Source organism: Zea mays, chromosome 7, assembly GCF_902167145.1.
Source record: "Zea mays cultivar B73 chromosome 7, Zm-B73-REFERENCE-NAM-5.0, whole genome shotgun sequence".
Lineage (NCBI taxonomy): Eukaryota > Viridiplantae > Streptophyta > Magnoliopsida > Poales > Poaceae > Zea > Zea mays.
In genome coordinates this window covers 171198074-171221769 of record NC_050102.1, presented here as the reverse complement: position 1 = coordinate 171221769, position 23696 = coordinate 171198074, and the positions used below count along the sequence as shown (strand labels likewise).

At 52.4% G+C, this 23696-nt stretch overlaps 2 protein-coding genes across 2 annotated transcripts; one reads left to right on the top strand and one right to left on the bottom strand.

The window, feature by feature from the left end:
* Positions 1-2694: 2694 nt before the first annotated feature.
* On the top strand, positions 2695-6377 carry LOC100216942 (uncharacterized). Its single transcript, NM_001317376.1, has 6 exons — positions 2695-2888; positions 3073-3235; positions 3425-3609; positions 3691-3891; positions 4493-4654; positions 5443-6377. The coding sequence occupies exons 2-6, from the start codon at positions 3106-3108 to the stop codon at positions 5770-5772; spliced, it is 1008 nt and encodes a 335-aa protein (NP_001304305.1). The 5' UTR covers positions 2695-2888; positions 3073-3105; the 3' UTR covers positions 5773-6377.
* A 2845-nt stretch (positions 6378-9222) lies between these two features.
* On the bottom strand, positions 9223-10335 carry LOC100281848 (zinc finger, C2H2 type family protein). Its single transcript, NM_001154768.2, has one exon. It carries the CDS (start codon positions 10210-10212, stop codon positions 9553-9555), a length of 660 nt encoding a protein of 219 aa, NP_001148240.2. The 5' UTR covers positions 10213-10335; the 3' UTR covers positions 9223-9552.
* Positions 10336-23696: the final 13361 nt, after the last annotated feature.

The window sequence follows — 23696 nt, the reverse complement described above, 5'->3', positions numbered from 1 at the left end:
TTTCAGTTTCGCCCTATTCACCCCCCTCTAGGCGACTTTCAGGTAACATGGCACATCCTGGTGGTATGGCCCTTGTTTTCACCACAGAACAAGCAAAATGTTCTCCTTGGTTGATCTCCAAATCTTCCACCGAAGCCCCTGGCGCCTCTGCCTCTTGGAGCTGGCGGCCGGAAGGAGCTTTGATGTTGCCCCGAAGCCTGTGAAGAGCCCTGTGGCCTTTGCTGCTGACTCCCCTTATCATCATTTTGAGTAGAGTTGTGAATTGACCTGACATGCCTCGGATAAAATCTTCCTCCGAAGCCCCTGGTCATTTCGGAAAACCTGAAAGCCTCCTCCCTTCTTTGACGAAAATCATTGTCGGCCCGAATATACTCGTCCATCTTCTGGAGCAGCTTCTCCAAAGTTTGAGGAGGCTTCCTAGCAAAGTACTGAGCTGAAGGTCCTGGCCGAAGTCCCTTGATCATGGCCTCAATGACAATTTCGTTGGGCACTGTTGGCGCCTGTGCCCTCAAACGCAAGAACCTCCGGACATACGCCTGAAGGTATTCTTCGTGATCCTGGGTGCACTGGAATAGAGCTTGAGCAGTGACCGGCTTCGTCTGAAACCCTTGGAAGCTGGTTAACAACATGTCCTTAAGCTTTTGCCATGAAGTGATCGTTCCTGGTCGAAGGGAGGAATACCAGGTTTGAGCAACACTCCTGACAGCCATAACAAAAGATTTTGCCATGACTGCAGCATTGCCACCATACGAAGATACTGTTGCTTCATAGCTCATCAAAAACTGCTTCGGGTCTGAATGGCCGTCAAATATAGGAAGCTGGGGCGGCTTGTAGGACGGAGGCCAAGGTGTAGCCTGCAGCTCAGCGGACAGAGGAGAAGCATCATCAAAAGGAAAATTTCCATGGTGGAAATTCTCATACCAGTCATCTTCGTTGAAGAAATCCTCCTGATGAAGATCTTTGTGCTGAGGTCTTCGGTTCTGCTCATCCTGAGTAAGATGACGAACTTCTTCAGAGACTTCGTCTATCTGCCTTTGCAGTTCAGCTAGCCTGGCCATCTTTTCCTTCTTCCTCTGCACCTGTTGATGAAGCATCTCCATGTCTCTGATTTCTTGGTCTAGCTCATCCTCTTGCAGTGTCGGGCTGACAGCCTTCCTCTTCTAGCTTCGGGCCTCCCGAAGGGAGAGAGTCTCCTGATTGGGGTCCAGCGGTTGCAGAGCTGCAGCCCCAGTTGTTGAAGCTTTCTTCGGCGCCATAGCGAAGGTTTATGAGTGGAAGTGAGTTCACCGGAGGTGGGCGCCAATGTTGGGGACTTGTTCTCAAAAGCTATAAGTTAAGAACAAGGCAACACAAAAAATGTTAAACGTTAAAGTCCTTCGTCCTTCGGAGCATTATTTCCCTTGGGATATAATGCTTTTCGGACGAAGGTTATGAAGGACATACCTTCATCAACACAACATATAATAATGAAGAAGGAATTATATGAAATATAACGTACACAATTATATATAATTATCAACTCATTTCTATATTATTATTATGGAAACATAGAAATGATATCAAATTACAAATGTACCTTCGGCTTGAAAGAAGGTAAAAATACAAGCGTGACGCAAAAGTAAATGCCAAGTCAGCGTGAACAGTACGGGAGCACTGTTCACCTATTTATAGGCACGGGACATAGCTCATATAAAATTACACCCATGCCCTTTACATTTGGTAGTAATTCTATAGTAATCCACCGAGGTCTGAATAGCCTTTTCATCTTTAAGTCGGTTTCCTTTTCTACTATTACGCTGAAGCTTTCCTGCTCACAGCTTTGGTGCTGTGCCGACCTTCGTATTCTTTGGGCTTCTCCCACTGTGGTACCGATTCGAGTTCGAAGATACCTGTTCACACATTATACTCCAGAAACATCGTTAAATCATGTTTTTGAGGACCTTCGGAAGCCGAAGGCCCCAACAAAGGTAATTAATTAAATAAGGGAATGGAGTGGTGGAAAACGATAATGGCAATGTGTTGGAAGCGACCCTCCCACGATTAGTCCGATAATAGAGAGTGTGGTCACGTGTCCAATCAGCTACTCTATCTGTTCTCTATGTTAAGGTCATGAAGATTTATTCTAAGTCAAAATTTTAAAGCTTTGATCACTAGTATTTATAAAAATAATTATTTTAAATTAAAAATATGTATTGTAATAGATGTTTTTAATAATAAATGTAATTATTTTATTTTTATTTAATTAATATTTAAAAATATTTTGTTATTAACCGTTAAATTTTCTAAATATTAATTTAGTACAAACCTTCGTGATAAGACGAAGGGAGAATATTCGAGCGGGTCGGGCTCCGGTTAACATAAAAGGGACCCACTTGATTGGTTAATAAAGATCACACACGATCCTTCCTACCGGTCGAATCCTAGCTCTGATCTAGCAGTGCTCCACTTTCATTTCAGTCCGGAACCACGAATTCTGCCAAACTACGAGAATGTACCGAGAATGAAACTAATTTGTCAGCCGAATGTTTGAACCTCCGTTCCGAATATTAAATGTAGTCGGATTATAAAACTAATTTGTCAGCCGAAGATTAAAAGACGAGACGAATCTAATCTAGTTGGTTGGGTCTATATTTCATACTCCTATTTAAAAGTCAAACGCTTGATGTGACACATGCTAAACTCTAGGAGGAGGAACCAAACACCCCCAGAGTGTATACTAGTCTAGCACCAAAGCGACCGAGCCGCGGATTTCACCCCTGCCTTTCCTTCACCCCGTGTCCAGGCCCTGGTGCCCGCGCGTTCCCGTGCGGCAACTGGCCGCCGCCGCCGCACTACGCCAGGTGCCCAATTCCTCGTCGGGTCCTCCGCCGGCGACGAGCACCCACCAGGTACGCCCTTCTCTTCCCATCCTACCGTGCGAGACCCAGCACACGAACCCTAACTTAAGCTATTTGGCTATTTGCATCCGGATCTGATCTAATTACCAGTGTGTGCATGCCTACTAACTTGGATTTTTTCTGGGGAAAAATATTCTTGGGACACCCCTGTCCTTTACTGGGCTCTCCCCTACAGAAAACTGGAGTGGACTCTACATGTCAAGACAGTATGGCGCCAGGAAGCAAGGCGGAGAGGAAAGCAGCACTAGACGCTGGCGCATGGATGTTCAATGTCGTCACATCCGTTGGTATCATCATGGTCAACAAAGCCTTAATGGCGACGCATGGTTTTAGTTTCGGTAAGACCGTGCCCAACCTTTCGTTCCTATAACCGCGTACGAGTACGATGCCTAATTCACCCGCGTCTTTGTTTCTGTCTAAAACTAAACTACGATTTTGCTGAGAACCAGTCTAATTAAACTATGGCTGTGCATAGAACCAGTCTGATCGTCTTATACTAATTTGTTCGCTGCTATTTGCTTCGACAGCTACAACGTTGACCGGACTTCATTTCGCGATGACGACCTTGATGACATTAGTAATGAAATGGCTGGGATATATTCAGCCGTCCTATCTACCGTTACCTGAACTAGTAAAATTCGCCTTTTTTGCGAACCTGTCTATTGTTGGGATGAATGTAAGCTTGATGTGGAACTCTGTTGGATTCTATCAGGTGCAGACAGAAACTTCGATATTCTATAAGTATATCGGAATTAAACTTGTATACTGACGCTGTCTGTCTTGCCTTTTTCAGATCGCAAAGCTGTGTATCATTCCAGTCTTATGCATTCTGGAAATCATGTTCGACAAAGTCCGTTACTCTAGAGATACAAAGCTCAGTATAGTGCTTGTCCTTGTAGGTGTTGCTGTATGCACAGTCACTGATGTTAGTGTGAACTCTCAAGGGTTACTAGCTGCAGTAATAGCTGTTTGGAGCACAGCACTACAGCAGCATGTGAGTATTATTGATGTTGAGACTTGGTACTTTGTTGTTCATATATCTGTATATGACATCTTTTCCTATTTGGAGCTATCCTTCTTTAGCACCTATTTTATAGCTCGGCTTCTAATTTAGAAGTTACTGGTTATAAATTTTCGATAGAAGTACTTTGCACAGAATTTTAGTAACTTTTTGGTGAGTATCCTGAAATCCTACGTTCCTCTTTGTTTGGGTGAACTTGATGCAGTGGAGCCTGTCCATTTGTGGCCTGAGGTCCTGAGTTTGAAGTTTGAACCAGGCTTCTTGCAAAATTATGCAAGGGTGGGCTTTTTAGAAATTCCCTTCCCCAGGCCTCACCTTGTGTGGGAGCTCTCATTGGGCACACTCCCTTTTTTCCTGAACTAAGTAAGCAAAATAATCCAGTACCCTGCTGCTGCTTTGAGTACGACAACTTTGGTAATAGACTAACAGCTCAACAAACTTTGACCTTTTGGACCTTGTTAATCTTTACGTAACTAGTGTTGGGCCTGTTGGCCGTGCCCTCCCCCCTGCCATGATATCCTTATTAGGGCATATTATCACTGTGTTCTATTTGGTTTACTCCTCTTTGCTGCAGTATGTTCACCACCTTCAATGGAAGTACTCGCTTGGCTCATTCAACCTCTTAGGCCATACTGCTCCAGCCCAGGCAGCATCGTTGTTAGTATTGGGTCCTTTTGTGGACTTCTGGCTGACCAACAAAAGAGTCGATGCTTTTAACTACACATCAATAGTTACGGTATGTCATACTATTCTGAATCATTTATGCTGTCTTTTGCAAAATCGTCACGAGGAAGAGGAACCTGTCTGTTTCACTCAAGCTAGTTTGGCATTGTCTATCCTCGCAACCTCGCATAAATTTTCGCTTTGGACATTTTGGTCATTAACATACTCCAGATGTGCATGCTTGAGTATAACTTGTGTTGCTATGCTATTAATGTTATCATTCTATGTGTCCCTTCTAAATTAGCTTTGACTGAATGTGTCCCAAAAACATCACTCTTTTGTGATTGGAGGGAGCAAGCATATTCTTCTTTTATAATTGTCTCTTTTAGCCTTGGCACATGCTATTTTATAATCTTTATGAGCTTCGTATCTTTATTTTGCCCAAAATACTGTTTTCATATTTTGGATTCATGGGAACTTCACATCTCTCATTTCTGCACATATTATGGAGCTGTTGGACTTCAATTGTTTTGTAGCCTAGCTTTAGTTAAAACATGGTTATTTGGATATTTTTAAATGATTACTCCTAGACATCAGTAATTATGCTGGTGTCAGGCAACTATATATCTTTTGTGTTTAAAAATCGCCCTGGGTATATAGTAAAATCCTGGCTATGCCACTGGTTTAGTTTTGACATAAGCAACCGCATATTGCTTTAACACAATACACTGAGATGGTCCTGCACCCACTGTATATGGTTTAGATCCATTTGCTTGATATTATAAATTTTCTTTCTTTGCTGCAAGCTTGACCAACCTGGCCAAGACTTATTGTTTTCCTGTCACATGTTTTCCTTTTCAGTTCTTTATCGTGTTGTCGTGCATAATTGCTGTCGGGACCAACCTAAGCCAGTTCATATGCATCGGAAGATTCACGGCCGTCTCGTTCCAAGTCCTAGGTCACATGAAGACGGTTCTCGTGTTGACCCTGGGGTTCTTTTTCTTTGGGAAAGAGGGTCTCAATTTCCACGTCGCCCTTGGCATGTTTCTGGCAGTGATCGGCATGATCTGGTATGGGAATGCCTCCTCGAAACCTGGAGGCAAAGAGCGCCAGGTTTACTCCACACCGAGTGAGAAAACTCAGAAGCATGGGGTGCTGTCATCCCAATCCGAGCTTGATCAGAAGGTCTGAAATGAGCAGGGGCGGACCCACAGGGGGGTCCGGGTGGGCCCTGGCACACCCTAAGCCAGGCCCACTGGGGACCCCACCCGCCGAGCGCCGAAGCCCCAAGGTTGTTTCAACTTCTCCAATCCTTCAGCACGACTGCGGCTGTTCGCCTGTTCCTAGCGGCTGGAGACATGGCTGGCTGGCTTTCTGGCGAAGGCGAAGTGGCGAGTGCGCGCTGTGCGGCTGTCCGCCAGACGCCAGTCGCCGACTCAGCCAGACGCCGCCACTGCGGCACATGGATCCAGATCTTAGCAGTAGTAGCTTCCCTTTCCGCTGCTGATTACCTGCTAGCTCCAAAAGCGATTTTCTCTCAAGCTAAATTCAGTGGTTCTATCTCTACCACTCAAATTATATAATATGTCAATGTTTTTTCTCTCATGGCCTTGTTGCCCCTCTTCCTTGAACCCAACAAAAAACCAACGAATTTTATTGATTGTTTAGAATTTTATTGATCTGCCTGCTGGTTTTAGAATTTAGGATTTTTGTCTTATTGATTGTTGATTTACTACCATTATTTTTGTAGTGACTAAAATATGAAGAAGCAGGGAAATATTGTCTCTATTTTTCGTAATCATGCTGCAAAAAACAGAAGTTTCATACTTATTTGTTGAATGTCAAATTTTATATCTATATATCAAATTGTTTACTAAATTTACTATTAAATTATATGTATATTAGATAAAATTATACATGAAAATTTTATTGCGGCACACCCTATGTAAAAATCCTAGGTCCGCCACTGGAAATGAGACACACAAAGGAATCCGGTGCTTGTTGAACATTGATCGACCTGGTTTATTTTTATATACTGTACTTTTTTTTTTGAGGGAGATGTTTGTTTCTATAGAATTGTAGGCCATAGCAGAAAATGGGTACCCAGCGGCCTGCGCCTGACATTAGCAGCCGGGAACCGGCCACGTTCCACGATACAAGGAACTGTTTCGTTGTAATTGCTCTCCCAGAGTGTGAAATTCTCCAAAGGTATCGTATCACCTTCTTTATTCCTATCGGTTTGTGAACATGTCTGCCATGCGCCAGACAACAACTAGATGCTGATGGCCGTGCTCTGCCGCAGCCCGCGTAAAGCAAACTGGCGGCTGGCGCTCTACCGGCTCAATTCGCCGCCTGCTTGCTTCCTGAGTCGTCTCGGTCGCGTCTCTCGTGGGGTCTGCACTGCTGAGTGCTGACCCCGGCAGCTGTCATCACCGTTAGGGCTTTACTAGTGCAGCGATAAGATAAGCTTGCCCGGTATGCAGCCATTGATTAGTTACACGTCAACAAAATCGAATAGAACAGCTTGACTACCACACAAGTGACAAGCCAATCAACAAGCATTTACCCGTCTAAGTTTCTTAACGTTTTTGAGCTGTTAAAGAGGTGGAAGGGAGAAGAAAGGCACAAAAGTCTGAGGTCACTGAAGTTCAAACAAATTCAGAGCCATGAAACATTGACAACAATGCAGTGAAGAGCAGATTACGATTGGTTCCCGTTTCTGGTTACTCCTTTTCTATTCGAATCCACACTCCCAAAGGATAAATTCTATCCCTTAATTTTGACCAATTTATACAGAAAAGATACAGCTGCTTATCATATTAAATATGTATTATCTGGTTCCTTATATGATGATAATAATACATTTTTACATGATATTGACTATTTAAAGTCATAAAAAAATGATACGATTGTCTACTCAAAACGTTTCTAGATAGATCAACTTCTAAAGTTGTCTTAGGTCAAACTATTATAATAACCAACTTTATGTTAAAGAATATCAACATATATGGCACCAAATAAGTACTAGATTATAAAGTACATTTATATGGATATCTGGTGATTGAAATTGTGTGTTAAAAATACTAGTAATGTTCTTTTTTCTAGAGATTCAATCAAACCTAAGAAAGTTGTTTTACTTTGACAACTTGCAAAGTATCTGTTTCGGATATGACTTCAAAGTAAAGATAGTTTAAAATGGACCAAAAAACCAAAACCACATCTATTTAAAGGCAGAGGTATAGTACCTCGGTAGACATGAATAATGATATATTTGTTTGCTCACGCATATCATATCATTGGTCGTGCTCAATTCCTGTGTTAACTTGTGAAGAACATCGTTTGAAATATCGGCAAATCGAATTCACAGAAGGTACCCTGTGGTCACTTTCTTGCTTCCCTCTCCCGCCACTTTCCTTGTATTGCAGGAGCAAGTGACACGAGGGGTTACGGCATGACACCACGTGTGTGTACGCGCGTATCACGCGAGGTCGTTTTTTCTTAAAAAAAAAAGAAAAACTAGCGAGGAGTAGCGACGAGATTGACTCGTATACACAAGTCATTTTCTTTACTTTTGTATAAGCTGAAGATAAACTCCTGCATCAGTACTTCCCTTTACTAAAATTAACCAGAGCTAGCTTCCTCCACGCACATTGAGTATTTGAGTGTGTATATGTGTCATTGGTTTAGGCCGCCGGGTAGCTAGTAATGCGAAGCACACCACGACGTGTAGGACGACTGATATTTTTGGCTGGCTACTTAATTAGCTTGACACAGATGAATGAACTCGACACGTGCTGATGGAACGAAAGGAAAACGCAGCTTGCTTCCAGGGTGACATGCGACATTGCCTTTTGAGTTTTGACAAAGCCGGCACTTATCTCAGTAGCCATACACATATTTCTGAAAGGACTGGGACTACACACGCTGACACGCAACGAAAATTCGTTCATGCCAGTGATGAGGTAGCTCTTTTCAACTTCGCCTAGCTAGCTAGCTAGACGGTTGAAACGAACGCTTCGGAGAAACGAAAACGAAGCCGGCTGACCGGACGACAAGTCACTGGCCCGTCCCGTCACCGCGCCCCGGCCGGCCCGGGCGAGACGCGAGTGACTCACCTGTCAAAACAAACGCCCTAGCTATCGCCTATCGGCGCGGCGCGGCGCTCGTGGTGGTTCTGATTCACCATCCGGAAACTTTGCACAGTCGTTGCAGCGCCATCCGACATGGTCAACGCTGCGTCCACATGAGCAGCCTTCACGATTTCTTTAGCGCGCACAGCCAGTCAGCCACACATGCAGTACGACTACGAGTAGCTTGCACCTTCGCGGTGTGTGGCGGGCCGGCGTACTGCACTGGTCGGCCGGTGGCCGCTAATGGGACAGTGGCAGCTAAGACTAAGATCACACACAATCGAGTTAATCCCATTTATTGGCACACCAAGGATCTCTCTGTACATTTTTTATTTATATGTAAATGAATCGTAACCCCGATCTAGCTGTATCCTTGTCGACGACTACGCTACCACAACCAGCGTCCCTACATTCGCTTCCACACCGAGATTCATCAGAAAAAGGCAAACAGAAGTTTCCAACTTTCCATGCATGTGTATGTGGGGGGTTTGAACTTTGAACACCAGGATTTATAGGTGCTATATCTAAATAGAGAGAGACCGCGCGCATCAGCCGTCCGGTTCTTAATCCGGCGGCTCCGCGTCGTCGCAGAATATGGAGAAATGAATCATCTTCCTAGGAAGTCTGAACCGAAAAAAAGGTGCATCATAACAATCAGCACCGAACGAACCGAGACCGACGCAGCCGACGGCACGCGACGCAAACCGAAAATTAACAAAGAAACCAACCAAATAACCATCGAAATTGGACGACCTACCAAACAACTCTCTATCAAGAACCTAGACCGCCACTTGGCGCCAACTCCCATCTCGCCGCCGTTGGATCGACCGGCGGGGATGGATCAAGCCAGCAGCAGCATCGTCCGCGCCCGCTTGGGCTCCGGCGGCGCGCCCTCGGCCGGCAGGTTGAGGTCCAAGTTCTGCAGCACGGCCGTCGCCGCCACAGCGTCCGCGTCCTTGGCCTTGGCCTCGTAGTGCAGCCGCTTGTGCCCGCCCAGAGCCTGGCCCGACTGGAACGTGCGCTTGCAGACCGAGCACCGGTGCGTCTTCTCCTTCTCCGCAGCCGCGTGCGCGGTGCCGCCGGACAACGACGCGTCGGCCTCGCCTCCTGGTGCTGGCGCGGGCGCGGGCGCCACCACCGGCGGCTTCCGGTGGCTCGTCTTGTGCCCTCCCAGCGCCTGGTACGACGTGTACACCTTGCCGCACACGGAGCACTCGTACCGGCCGTGCTGATGCTGCTGCTGGATCGCCTTCGCCTTCGCCGCCGCCGAAGGCGGCGCGGCCCCGTCGCCGGGGAGGCCGTGCGAGAGCATCAGGAGGCACTGCGCGAGGTACTCCTCCTGCTCGGGCTGGTCGTTGCCGTCGACTCCTCCTCCGCCGTCGCTGGCGGGGCTCCCGGCGCGGCGCTTGGACCGCCTCCCGCCGCGCGCCGACGAGTCGACCGTCGGCGGCGACGGCGACGGCGTCTTGCTGCACACGTCGAGGGCCGCGTCGAGCGCCATGGATGATAGGCCGGTCGGTCGACCGATCTCCCGTGGATGGCAGAGTTGACCTGGAGCGGGGGCGCGCAGAGGGAGACGACGGAGAGGCGGACAAGTAGGAGAGTGGTGGGTGTGTGGCGTGACTGAGAGCGTGGCGTGATGGAGAGGCGTGGGTGGGGCTCGGTGGCCGGATATATAGAGCTGCGCGCGGCCAAAGCGGGGGAAGGAGAGACCGGCTGGCGGGGGGCACACCCCGTGTTGGTTGTCAAGTCAGCGGCGTCCCGGGCCGCAAAGGGCTACGGCACGCATACTCGCAGACTCGCATAGATAAAGATGCGTGTGATCCTTCGACGGATCACACGCTTGGCAAATGGCACGTGGAGGCGTTTTATCTTTGGCCTCCAAAAAATATCAATGACCGCGTGCGTATCCGCTTCTCAGGCTTAGACACATACACCAAGCAGCGAGCGGCAACAAACCGCCGGACCGCCCGCCGCCGCACCGGCCCGTTGACACGGCAGATGGCACAAAGGCATACTATCTCGTCCGGTCGTCCCGCCGTCGTGCGCGCGTACGTACGTGTTGTCTCCACGAGTCCATGCGTCGTCACGGCACCCGGCAACGCCCAAGCAGCGCGCGCGCGAGGCGGCAAAGGCTGGGGGCGACGAGACGGCGAGGCAGGTGGCCAGACGTCTACCTGCCACGCGGCCAACGCCCAACGCGGACGGCGCAAGCGGCCCCAAGATGCGGATAGAGCTAGCGCTGCGCGCGAGGAGCTAGAGCTAGCTAGCCGGCGCGGTGATCAACCGCCGGGACAGCGACAGAAGCCACGGAATACTCCATGCAGGTGGCTAGAGCGCATCATCAGCGTGTATGTGCATGATGGGCCGGAGGGGATGGAGGCACGTGATTGGACGAGGACACTCCAGGTGTGCAGTGTGCTACACGGACGAGACACTCTACCTGCCACGAGAGCCTTCCCAGCGGCCGCCGCTGACCGAGCTCCACGTACGGCCGGTGGGTTTCCCTCCCCGGTGGCGACCGGAAACCATCTAGTACTAGGCAGATTATTACATGAATAAACTCAACTATAATATCCCCCAAATGATTGCATTTAATTTCAATACCTGAAACCAATTCAAGATCTTTTTTTATATATCCTTTTGTCTCTTTGAGGCTTGAGCGATTGGAAATCTATCCACATCTACTGCTGGTCGTTATTAATTTCCAGAGTCAGAGAACTTGAGAACTTCAATAGATGACACAGTAATGAACGGTACAACATATGAGCATATCTTTCAAAGCTGTTGCAATGGCATCATTAAATTTGTTGACCTTGTTTATCGATTTTTTTTTAAAAAAAATACTTTTTGGACTACTTTAAAAACTCAAACCCCTTCGATAATGTTGGATCAGATACCACCTTGTAATGTGATTTTCTTTTTTCTATAATAACTTAATTTGCTTGCAGGACACCTTTTAGCGGTCCTGTTTGGATATTTAACTGTTAAGTTTATTTTATGTTAAGTTACTGTAGGGAGGACCTACAATATTTTTATTATTTCTTGGCCAAATCTAAATAGTTTACAGGATGGGAACAAAGTCACTACGATACAGAGCACTGAATCCAATTACTAATTTTATCACCTATCTCTGGTTTAACTCGGTAGCACACGAGACTCATTTATCTTTTAAACATTTCCTGACACGCATCCACCGTGGGCGGGGTCTCGTTGAATATCCAATTATTCATGTTTTTCCAAATTCATCAGGACATAATGATGATAGTTTCCATTCTCCATGGCACTTTCCATCTCATTCTAATCCTCAGCAAGGTATTGATTAGATCCGCTGTTCTTGGCGGTGTGATGCCTATTAGGAGCCAACATCTTCTAGCAAAGTTGCATCTGGAAAATAGATGAAGAACCGTCTCTTCGAGTTGGAGGATACATTTGTCGCAAGTGTAAGGGTCCAGTGGCATAGATCGATGAATGAGGAGTGAACGAGTATTTAGTCTATTTTTAAGCAGTAACCAAAAAAATACCTTGTGTTTAGGCTGATATTTTGTTTTCCATAACCAGGAGAAGATGGGGTGAGTCCACTGGTTACCAGACATATAAGAATAGGCCTTCTGTGAAGAAAACAGGCTGGAGGAACCATTACAGAGCCATTTGTCTCTCAGATCATGTTGCGGAAGATTTACCAACAAGCCTTGTAAAGCATGAAACTGCTCGAAAGCTTCAACAGACAAAGGAATGTGAAACATCTCATGTGAGGTTGTCGTTCTTGCTTGGCGAATAGTGATGTCTTTCATGGAAGCGAAAGACCAAAGTTATGGGTAGCTTGCATATTTACGCATGCCGCCCCAGTTGTCATGCCACAGTAGGGTTGTTTTTCCGTCTCCAATCTCCACCCGTGCTAACTCTTTATAAGATTCTTGAATTTTAAGAATGTCTCTCCACCAGAATGAGCCTACTAGCTTATCTGAAGGTAGCGAATTGTCATAGTGGTTGACCCGGATTATGTTGATCCACGGAGTGTCAGCTCTGTTATAAAATTTGTGAAGATTCTTCATAAGGAGGGCTTTGTTTTGTAATTCTAGATTTATAGCTCCCAGTCCACCCTGAGCTTTTGGTTTTTAGACTGTTTTCCATGCTACTTGAGGGGGTTTCTTTGTATTTATATCTGCTCCTCTCCATAGACAGTGTCTTCTGAATTTATCAATATGCTTAATCACCGATTTTGGTAGCTTGAGGGTGCACATGTAATATGTTGGTAGAGAGGAAAATACCGCGTTAACCATTTGCAGTCTGCCAGCCTGAGATAGAAAAACAGAAGTTGTCGCAAGTCTTCTCTCTATCTTCTGAATGAGTGGAAGGAAAGCTCCCAGGTTGGGTCTTTTTAATCCCAAGGGGAGCCCTAAGTAGGTGAACGACATTGATCCAATCTTGCAGTGGAATGTATTTGCTAGAATTTCCATTTTCTGGTCTGAGACATTGATGGGGTAGATATTAGATTTGTGATAGTTGACATGGAGACCTGTAGAATCAGCAAATGAATTAAGCATCGCCTTTAGAAAGAAAAGCTATTTAGGGCAAGCCTCCATTATCAAAATAGTGTCATCCGCATATTGAATAATAGGGAAGTCAACTCCACATGCGTTCGGAAGAGGGAGCCTGAGGATACCATGATCACTAGCTTTGTTAACAATCGACTACAGGAGATCTGTCGCAAGGACAAAGAGAAGGGGGGACAGGGGGTCCCCTTGTCTGACTCCACGCTTGCAGTGAAAACGTTGCCCAGGGACACCAATCAGAAGCTCTTCTGAAGTACCAGAGTTTAGAATCATTGAGATCCAGTGAAGCCATTTGTCTCCAAACCCCTTGTGTCTCAATATGTCAATAATAGTCACATGCTCTAATTTATCAAAAGCTTTTTCAAAATCCAGTTTTATAATGACCATTTCTTTTCTTGACTTATGACAAAGAGAGATGTATTCAAAAGCCCAAGCTAGACAATCATGAATTGACCTTGCCTTTATAAATCCATATTGATTCTGGTGAACTAGCTTGGTAATCACATGCTGTAATCGTTTAGCGAGAAGTTCCTATTGCCTTTATAAAGCACCAATCAAGCTTTTCTAGTAAAGGATTGTGGGGGACATATATCCCCCGGGTCCACTGGAAGGGTAAAAGACCTCACGAGAGGCCCAAGGGCCCAATAAATCGTAAGGCCATTCCTTCGTGGGCCTGGGGAGGGACAATCGGTAAAGCAGGTTGATGTAAGGCCGGATTGGTGCAAGCCCGGACGACCCACAGCGTTGAGCAAGCGACCACAACAAAGATCCGACTTTCCCGCGCTGGAGCCCCATGCAACAGAACCAGGCGAGGATAGGTCGGCAGAACCATAGGAAGACAGACTCGAACAGTTCACTATCTTTTAGGTGCACATTGTTATCATATCCACATGTATTGCCCCACGGTCGAATATATAAGGCCTAGGGGGCACCCCTTCAGATAGATCGACCCCATTACTATTCTACCATCCACCTCAACTCTCTACGCATTGGAGAGCAACCTTGTATTCCATTACACAAAGCATACTCACCAGGACGTAGGGTGTTACGCATCTCTAAGCAGCCCGAACCTGTAAACACTGTCCATTGTCCCTCGTGCATCTGGCACGAACCATTTTGCTACAGTCGGCGACACCGTCCTGCTCCTAAAACACCTAGAGGGGCAACCCCGGGTGTGCGGTCGGACCCAAAACACCGACAGCTGGCGCGCCAGGTAGGGGGTGTGTCGACGATCCAAGCTAGCTCAATGGCCGTCACCTTCCACAGCAAGATCACTCTCCTCCCCGGATCCGTATTCTTCTTTGGAACAATCTCGTCCATAGCAGATGAAGTGGGAACTCTACACCGCATTGCAGATCCGCCGAAAAAGAAGTCTCCTCCAACAAACTCCGAAAATACCGGAGAAGCGCAACCTCCAGCTCCCCGAAAAAAGATCGCCTTCAGAAAGTCAGGGATCGAGAACCCGCTGACCCGGAGAACTCCACTGTCTACTTCCCCGACGAAAGAATGGACACGGGTCGCAAGGAAGAAAGAGACCGGGAGGAAGCAAGTCGTTCTTTCCGTTCCTCCGCCCTCAAAGGAGAACAGAAAAAAGATCGTCGCGACCACCGTACCATTCTACCCCGATGTCCTCTTCATCGGGAGAGTGGAGTCGCCCCCCGTCTCTGACGACAAGCCGACCGCGCCCGGAGAAGAATCACCTCAGCGGGAATCCCGCCGACGGAGAAACCGGCGCTGAAACACTCGACGACACCACGAGGCCGGAGAACAGGATCCGGAGCAACCTGTTTCGCGGGACGAGGTCTCGAAGATAGGAGAAACTCCGGAGGAACGCGTCTTCAGAGAATGAAGGAACTCCCGACGACGTGATCGCCGCCGGGCTCAGGAACAAGCCGAGCAAGATGCAAGGCAACGCCGGGAGAATCCACTCTTCGGGCGCAACCTGAATCCCGACTTCGCCCGAGCCATGAACACGCCGAGTGAAGTCAGAGGGGTACTAGCTCGGATAGCTGATGGACTCCCTCGGACTCCCGACGCCGAGGGCTATCGACGACTGTTCACCCAGGCAGCCAACCATCTTCTACCGCTCGCTCACCCGCCGAACGATCTTCGACACGCCATCAACAGTCGCCGGGATGCGCGAAGCTCCATCAATGCTTCACGTGAACGACGGCATGAGAACGAGATCCGCCGCCGGGAGGAGTACGACAGGGATCATGGCATCCCAGCTCGGAGCCAGGCCACCAGAACTGAGTCGGCAACGCCCTCAACTGGTGGTACTACCCGGGGACGGTCGAGGAACCACAACAACTACTCCCCTCCTGTCGGCGTTTCGAGACAGGGGGGTCCCTAAGCCAACGAGTGAGTGTGCTGCGTGCCCCAGCCCAGATGGGTCGAGCGCGTGGGCGAGCGCGAAGGGGGGAGAGGCGAGGTGGCCGGAGTCGAGCGTGAGAGAGGTGAAAGTCCCGCGGCCTTCGTGTTCGTCCCACGCCCAGGTCGGGTGCGCTTGCAGTAGGGGGGTTACAAGCGTCCACGCGGGTGAGGGAAGCGAGCGGCCCCAAGAGAGCGCCTGTCCCGTCCTCGGTCCCGCGCGGCCAACCTTCCCTGAGAAGGCCCTGGTCCTCCCTTTTATAGTCGTAAGGAGAGGATCCAGGTGTACAATGGGGGGTGTAGCAGAGTGCTACGTGTCTAGCGGAGGGAGAGCTAGCGCCCTAGGTACATGCCAATGTGGCAGCCGGAGAGATCTGGGCACCCTGCTGGCGTGATGTCGTGGCTGTCGGAGGTGCAGCGGAGCTTGGCGGAGGGACAGCTGTTGGAGCGGTCGAGTCCCTGCTGACGTCGTCCTGCTTCCGTAAGAGAGCTGGGGGCCGCCGTCGTCATAGAGCTCGTGGAGCGCCATCATTGCCCCTCCGGCGGAGCTGGCCGGATGAGACGCCGGTCTTGTTCTCCATGACCCGAGTCGATTCGGGGTAGGATGATGATGGCGCCTCCTGTTGACGTGGCGGTCTGTGCCCTAGGCAGGGCGACGTGGGGGTTCCTCCGAAGCCGAGGTTGAGTCTGCCTCCCGTTGCCGTGGCCGAGCCCGAGCCAAGGGATCGGGCGAGGCGGAAGTCGTTCGGCCGAGGCCATGGCGGAGTCCGAGCCCTGGGGTCGGGCGAAGCGGAGTTTCGTCGTCTTCCGGGTCTTAGCCCGAGTCCGAGCCCTGGGGTCGGGCGGAGCGGAGTTCGCCGTCTTCCGGGTCTTGGCCCGAGTCCGAGCCCTGGGGTCGGGCGGAGCGGAGTTCGCCGTCTTCCGGGTCTTAGCCCGAGTCCGAGCCCTGGGGTCGGGCGGAGCGGAGTTCGCCGTGGCGCCTTTGGCAAGGCCTGACTGCCTGTCAGACTCACTCTGTCGAGTGGCACTGCAGTCGGAGTGGCGCAGGCGGCGCTGTCCTTCTGTCAGACTGGCTAGTGGAGCGGTGGAGTGACGGCGGTCACTTCGGCTCTGTCGGGGGCGCGTGTCAGGATAAAGGTGTCAGGCCGCCTTTGCGTTAAATGCCCCTGCAATTTGGTTAGTTGGTGTGGCGATTTAGTCAAGGTTGCTTCTGAGCGAAGCCAAGGCCTCGGGCAAGCCGGTGATGTGTCCGCCATAAAAAGGGGGCCTCGGGCGAGACAGAAGTCTCTCGAGGTCGGCTGTCCTTGGCCGAGGCTAGGCTCGGGTGAAGCGTGATCGAGTCACTCGTGTGGACTGATCCCTGACTTAATCGTACCCATCAGGCCTTTGCAGCTTTATGCTGATGGGGGTTACCAGCTGAGAATTAGGCGTCTTGAGGGTACCCCTAATTATGGTCCCCGACAGTAGCCCCCGAGCCTCGAAGGGAGTGCTAGCACTCGCTTGGAGGCTTTTGTCGCACTTTTTTGCAAGGGGACCAGCCTTTCTCGGTTGCATTTCGTTCCGGTGGGTGCGCGCGAGCGCACCCGCCGGGTGTAGCCCCCGAGGCCTCGGAGGAGTGGTTACACTCCTTCGAGGTCTTAATACTTCGCTCAACGCTTTGGCTGGTCTGGTCGTTCCCTCATGCGAACTGGCCGTAGCCCGGGTGCACGGTCGGGGCCCAAGCTCTCGGGCTGGTATGTTGACGCTGTCAACGATTTGGCCGGAGCCGGTTTTTGCGAGAGCAGCCCCCGAGCCTCTGCACAGGGCGAGAGGACGATCAGGGACAGACTCGACTTTTTACATACGCCCCTACGTCGCCTTTCCGCAAGGAGGAGGGGGGAGTGCGCCATGTTACCCTCGATGGGCACCGAACATGGTGTCTCCGGTGAGCTGCAAGCGGGTAATCCGAGTGGACGTCCGTGCCCCGTTCGTTGGGGGTCGGCTAGGGGCCCAGAGGCACGCCCAAAAGTACCTGCGGGTGATTTGCCGGACCCGGTCCCCTGGCGACGGGGTCCGAGGGCTCGATGCCTCCCTCCGATGGGATTCCGTTACAAGATCGTTCCCGCTGGTCTCGGAAATGTCCTAGGGTACCTCGGGAGCGCAGCCCGAGCCTCGGTTATGTATCGAACGTACCCCTGGTCATCCCTCGCTCGGTGTCTGAGGCGACTGTGAACCCTTCGGGGGCCAGCCTTCGAACCTCTGATCAGTAATGGGCGCGGAGCCCGAGTAGCCTGAGGCGGCCATGGAACCCTTCGGGGGGCTGGCCTTCGAACCCCTGACCAGTAGTGGGTGTCGGGCCCACGCGATCTGAGGCGGCTGTTGAACCCTTCGGAGGGCTAGCCTTCGAACCCCTGATCAGTAGTGGGGGGCTCGGAGCCCGGTTCCTTCGCGGGGAAGGATCCCTTTCGGGGTATCCCCTTTCCCGGTCCCTGTTGCAAGGGATAGAGAAAGAGGAAAACGGAAAAGGATACGAAATCGGACGACGTGGCGTACCTTTTCTGATGCGGTTATTATGGCGAAGGTGAAGCGTCGCGCGCTCCTCCCGTCAGAGACGCCGCCTGTCCCGCCGCGGAGTAAATGCGACGGGGCGAGTGGTTGGCGGGGCGGCCGTTGCGCGCGTGCGATCCGTTCGAGGAACGGGTCACGGGTGCACCGTCTCCACGCCGTGAGAGGAGGCTCTCTTGCTGTCCCGGGATGGGACGTGAGCTTGGCTGACGACATGACCGCTGCGTCCGCCTGCCTGCCACCGCTATTACTGCCGGCCCACTTTCGGTCGCTTTGACCGACGCACCAGGCTGGCGCTGTTGGGTCGCCTCGAGTCGCGGCATAGGCTCCGCAACCGAAGAGGCGTGATGATGGCACAAGCGGCGGTGCGGTTGCTTGCATGCAGCAACTGGCGCGCCGGTTGCTCGACGCGTGGGCCTGGGTTTCCAAGCTGGCGTGTCAGAAGTCGGAGAAGCGCGTCCATCTGGCGCGGTTGCATGCCGCCTGCATGGCTGCCCGCCCCTTCTGCCCGTTGGTCTGGGCGAAAATGGGGGGTCGCTTGTAACCGCTGGACGGTCGTGCGCACCACGCACGGCGGTTTGGCTTCTTCTGCCCTGAGCCGGCTTGCATGACATGCGGGACCCAGCCCCCGAGTCGCAGGGGAGGGCCTTGGAGCGTGTTGGAGAAGACTCAGCCCGCGGCGCCTGGGGGCGCACGTAGGGAGAGTTGCCTTTAAAAGGAGGGAGACTCCTTTCGGAAGGCAACCATGTCTTCTTCCTCCCTTAAGCGTCGTGTCTTCCCATCTTCCAAGCCCCCGGATGGGGGGTATCCGCCGCCTTTCCGCCTCCTCGTTGGAGGAACGCAACTCCATGGGAGTTGGTACCTTTCAGCCATCGTTCGGCTTCAAGGATTTTCATCATGCAGCCCGGTCGCACCCCTCCGCCGGCGGTCACCTGAGATGGCGACCTCCGGCTTGATGGTGGGGGAAAGCGAGCCGGGCTGCAGCCTCTTCCCCTCCCTCAGCCTCAAGGATTTTCATCACCAGGGCTGGGGAGGGGAGTGCGTAGAGTTGAGGTCGGCCCCTGCGCGGGCGGCGGCCCGCCCCTTCACTCAGTGATCGGAGGGAAAGGCGGCCGTCGTCCGCGGCGCTGGCAGCTGCAGCGTGCCTGGCTTTCAGGCGCGAGTGGCTTCGGAGCCGCTCGCGGTGCCGGCATCCGCCACGGCAGCTTGAAGAGGTTCTGCTGCCGGCGAGATAGCCGGGGCCGGCCACGGGCTGACCTCCAACTCTACGGCCTTCTGCCCGTCCTTGCCTTACGAGTTTCGGCATGGGCGGGGGCCTCCTGGCAGCGGCATCTAGCCCGAGGTCGGCGTTGCCGCTGCTTGGTCCCTCGGAGCAGAAGGCGTCGTCGTCGCCGCTGCTGGAGCAGGTGACGGCGCACCATTCGTCGGCCTTCCGTTGCTCCGCAGGCCTTCCCCCTCGGAGTGGGGTCGTTCGTACCTGCGGAGGGGGGAACCGGAGTTCCGTTCGTAATGGCACTTCGAGTGCCGGTGTTTTTTGTTCATTGCGGCTGTCGGGGCCTGAACATGTATGTAATTTCGGCACGGAGCCGTGTTTTTTCCTCATTTTCGAGCACTAAGTCTCGCCTGTTGATTATCTGAACCGCTTTACCAAGCATGAGTCGCCCCGTGTTAAGGTGACGGGTGAGGTATCCGTATCCCGGAGGCGTAGGAATCCCTCGGCCCGTTCGGCCTTGTTGTCTGGGGCTCCTCTAGCTTAGTTAAAGGGACCCCTCGGCCGCCCTTCGGTGGACCGAGGCCAGGGGTAGCGATATCAGTATGAACAGAGACGGAGTTGGCTCGAGAATGGGAACCTGGTTGGCCGGAGCCTAGTCGTGTTGTCTGTCAGCGGAGCCGACGCCGAAGTCGATCAGTCGAGGCCTCGGGTCGGGCTGGCGCCCTTGGAAGTCGATTGACCGAGGCCCCAGGGGTTACCGGTTGAGCCGCCTGCTCGGGCCGGATTCCCGGAGGAGTCCCTGAACCGCGTCGCCGCCCGAGGCTGGGTCGGACTTTGCTGAAGACGTCGTCGATGCCGAGGGTGCTACGGCTCCCTTCAGCGTGAAGACCCGAGCCTGCAGGATCAGATCATCTTGTAGCGTGTGCTTTCCGCGGCCGCCGAGGCCAGAAAACACACCCTCGCCGCGCTTGCGAAGCTGCGTCTTTTTTTTCCCTTGTTTCGAGCATCTAGACTCTGTCGGTAACAGGGATGTTTGTGTGAGCGAGAGTTGCTTTTCGCGAAAGGGACGAGTGAGGTATCCGTATCCCAGAGGCGTGGGAATCCCTCGGCTCGGTCGGCCTTGCCGCTTACGCGTACTTTCACCCGTCCATGAGGCCCTGTCCCCGACTTAGTCGAGAAAGCTTGAAGGACTGCTTCGGCAGGAGAGCTTCCGAACGTGATGACTTGTTCGGTCCACAGAGTCGCTTTATCCGAGCGCAAGTTACTTATCGCAGAAGGTGATGAGTGAGGTATCCGTATCCCGGAGGTGTAGGAGTCCCTCGGCTCGGTCAGCCTTGGCTGCTTACGTGTACCTCGTCGTTTCCAGGATCCGCTTTCCGAAGCAGTCAAGAAGCACGAAAGAAATCCTGCTAAAAAGAGATCCTTTTTCGAGGAAAAATTCGACGCAGAGGGGGTCTCCCCCCTTTTAGCCCCCGAGGGAGGGTCGGGCTTTGCCGAGGCTAGGCCGACCCTTCCTTGACGACTAAACTTTGCGTAGGTGCGAGGTATATGAACAACTTGAAAGCATCTTAAGGGTAGAAGCGACGTAGCTGTTTGATGTTCCAAGCGTTGCCGTAGATCTCGCCTTGATTGTTGGCCAGCTTGTATGTTCCGGGCTTCAGAACTTTGGCGATGACGAATGGCCCTTCCCAGGGGGGCGTGAGCTTGTGCCTCCCTCGGGCGTCTTGTCGCAGCCGAAGCACCAGGTCGCCCACCTGGAGTTCTCGGGACCGGACCCCTCGGGCGTGGTAGCGTCGCAGGGACTGTTGGTACCGCGCCGAGTGTAGTAAGGCCCTGTCCCGAGCTTCCTCAAGCTGGTCCAGCGATTCCTCTCGGCTAGCTTGGTTGCTTTGTTCGGTGTAGGCCCTCGCCCTCGGGGAGCCGTATTCCAGGTCAGTGGGCAAGATAGCTTCAGCCCCGTAGACCAGGAAAAACGGCGTGAAGCCCGTGGCACGACTCGGCGTCGTCCTTAGGCTCCAGACCACCGAGGGGAGTTCCTTCATCCATCGCTTGCCGAACTTGTTGAGGTCGTTGTAGATCCGAGGCTTGAGCCCTTGTAGAATCATGCCGTTGGCACGCTCCACTTGCCCATTCGACATGGGATGAGCCACGGCGGCCCAGTCCACCCGGATATGGTGGTCCTCGCAAAAATCCAAGAATTTTTTGCTGGTGAACTGGGTGCCGTTGTCGGTGATGATGGAGTTCGGGACCCCGAAGCGATGGATGATGTTGGTGAAGAATGCCACCGCCTGCTCGGACCTGATGCTGTTCAGAGGTCGGACCTCGATCCACTTGGAGAATTTGTCGATGGCGACCAGCAGGTGCGTGTAGCCCCCGGGCGCCTTCTGCAAGGGACCGACGAGGTCCAGACCCCATACAGCGAAAGGCCAGGTGATGGGTATTGTCTGCAGAGCCTGAGCGGGCAGGTGCGTCCGCTTCGCATAGAATTGGCACCCTTCGCAGGTGCGGACAATTCTAGTGGCGTCAGCCACCGCCGTTGGCCAGTAGAAGCCTTGTCGGAAAGCATTTCCGACAAGGGCTCGGGGCGCTGCGTGGTGGCCGCAAGCCCCCGAGTGTACTTCTCGCAGCAGTTCCCGACCTTCGGCGATGGAGATGCATCGCTGGAGGATGCCCGAGGGGCTGCGATGGTAGAGCTCCTCTTCGTCGCCCAGCAAGACGAATGACTTGGCGCGTCGCGCTACCCGCCGAGCCTCGACTTGGTCGAGGGGTAGCTCTCCTCGACGGAGATATTGCAGGTACGGGGCCTGCCAATCTTGATCTGGCGTGGCCCCGCTCTGCCCTTCCTCGACGTTCAGTGCCTCGCCTTCGGGGGCCGAGGGTACCTCGGGCTGTGCCGAGGGTACCTCGGGCTGTGCCGAGGGTACCTCGGGCTGAGCCGAGGGTACCTCGGGCTCGGGCGCGTCGTCGAGCTTGACGGAGGGTTGATGCAGATCCCGGGAGAAGACGTCCGGGGGGACTGTCGTTTGCCCCGAGGCTATCTTAGCCAGCTCGTCTGCGGTTTCGTTGTAGCGCCGAACGATGTGGTTGAGCTCGAGCCCGAAGAACTTGTCTTCCAGGCGCCGAACCTCGTCGCAGTAGGCCTCCATCTTCGGGTCGCGGCAGTGGGAGTTCTTCATGACTTGGTCGATGACGAGCTGCGAATCACCGCGGGCGTCGAGGCGTCTGACCCCTAGCTCGATGGCGATCCGCAATCCGTTGACCAGAGCTTCGTACTCGGCCACATTGTTGGACGCCGGGAAATGGAGGCGCAGCACGTAGCGCAAGTGCTTTCCGAGGGGCGAGATGAAGAGCAGGCCCGCGCCGGCCCCCGTCTTCATCAGCGACCCGTCGAAAAACATGGTCCAGAGCTCCGGTTGGATCGGAGTCGTTGGCAGCTGGGTGTCGACCCATTCGGCCACGAAATCCGCCAACACCTGGGACTTGATGGCCTTCCGAGGGGCGAACGAGATCGTTTCGCCCATGATTTCCACCGCCCACTTTGCGATCCTGCCCGAGGCCTCTCGGCACTGGATGATCTCCCCCAGGGGGAAGGATGACACCACAGTTACCGGATGGGACTCGAAGTAGTGTCGCAGCTTCCGCCTTGTCAGGATCACAACATACAACAGCTTTTGAACTTGTGGGTAGCGGGTCTTAGTCTCGGACAGCACTTCGCTGATGAAGTAGACCGGCCTCTGAACGGGCAATGCATGCCCTTCCTCTTGCCTTTCGACCACAATCGCGGCGCTAACCACCTGAGTGGTCGCGGCGACGTAGACCAAAAGGGCTTCTCCGTCCGCCGGGGGCACCAAGATAGGCGCCTTTGTAAGGAGCGCCTTCAGGTTGCCGAGGGCTTCCTCGGCCTCAGGGGTCCAAGCGAAACACTCGGCCTTCCTTAAGAGGCGGTACAGAGGCAGACCTCTTTCGCTGAGGCGTGAGATGAAGCGGCTCAGGGCCGCGAGGCATCCCATGACCCTCTGTACCCCTTTTAAGTCCTTGATGGGTCCCATGCTGGTGATGGCCGCGATCTTCTCCGGGTTGGCTTCGATGCCTCGCTCGGAGACGATGAACCCTAGGAGCATGCCTCGGGGCACCCCGAAGACACACTTCTCAGGATCAAGCTTGACTCCTTTCGCCTTGAGACACCGGAATGTCACTTCAAGGTCGGAGAGGAGGTCGGAAGCCTTCCGTGTCTTGACTACGATGTCATCGACGTAGGCCTCGACTGTGCGACCGATGTGCTCGCCGAACACATGGTTCATG

Bases quoted from the DNA above. Each gene is read 5' to 3' on its own strand.
- LOC100216942 (NM_001317376.1), top strand. From the start codon at position 3,106: ATGGCGCCAGGAAGCAAGGCGGAGAGGAAAGCAGCACTAGACGCTGGC. The intron at 3,236-3,424 runs GTAAGACCGTGC...TTGCTTCGACAG, and splicing joins GACGCATGGTTTTAGTTTCG to CTACAACGTTGACCGGACTT. The intron at 3,610-3,690 runs GTGCAGACAGAA...TGCCTTTTTCAG, and splicing joins ACTCTGTTGGATTCTATCAG to ATCGCAAAGCTGTGTATCAT.
- LOC100281848 (NM_001154768.2), bottom strand. From the start codon at position 10,212: ATGGCGCTCGACGCGGCCCTCGACGTGTGCAGCAAGACGCCGTCGCCG.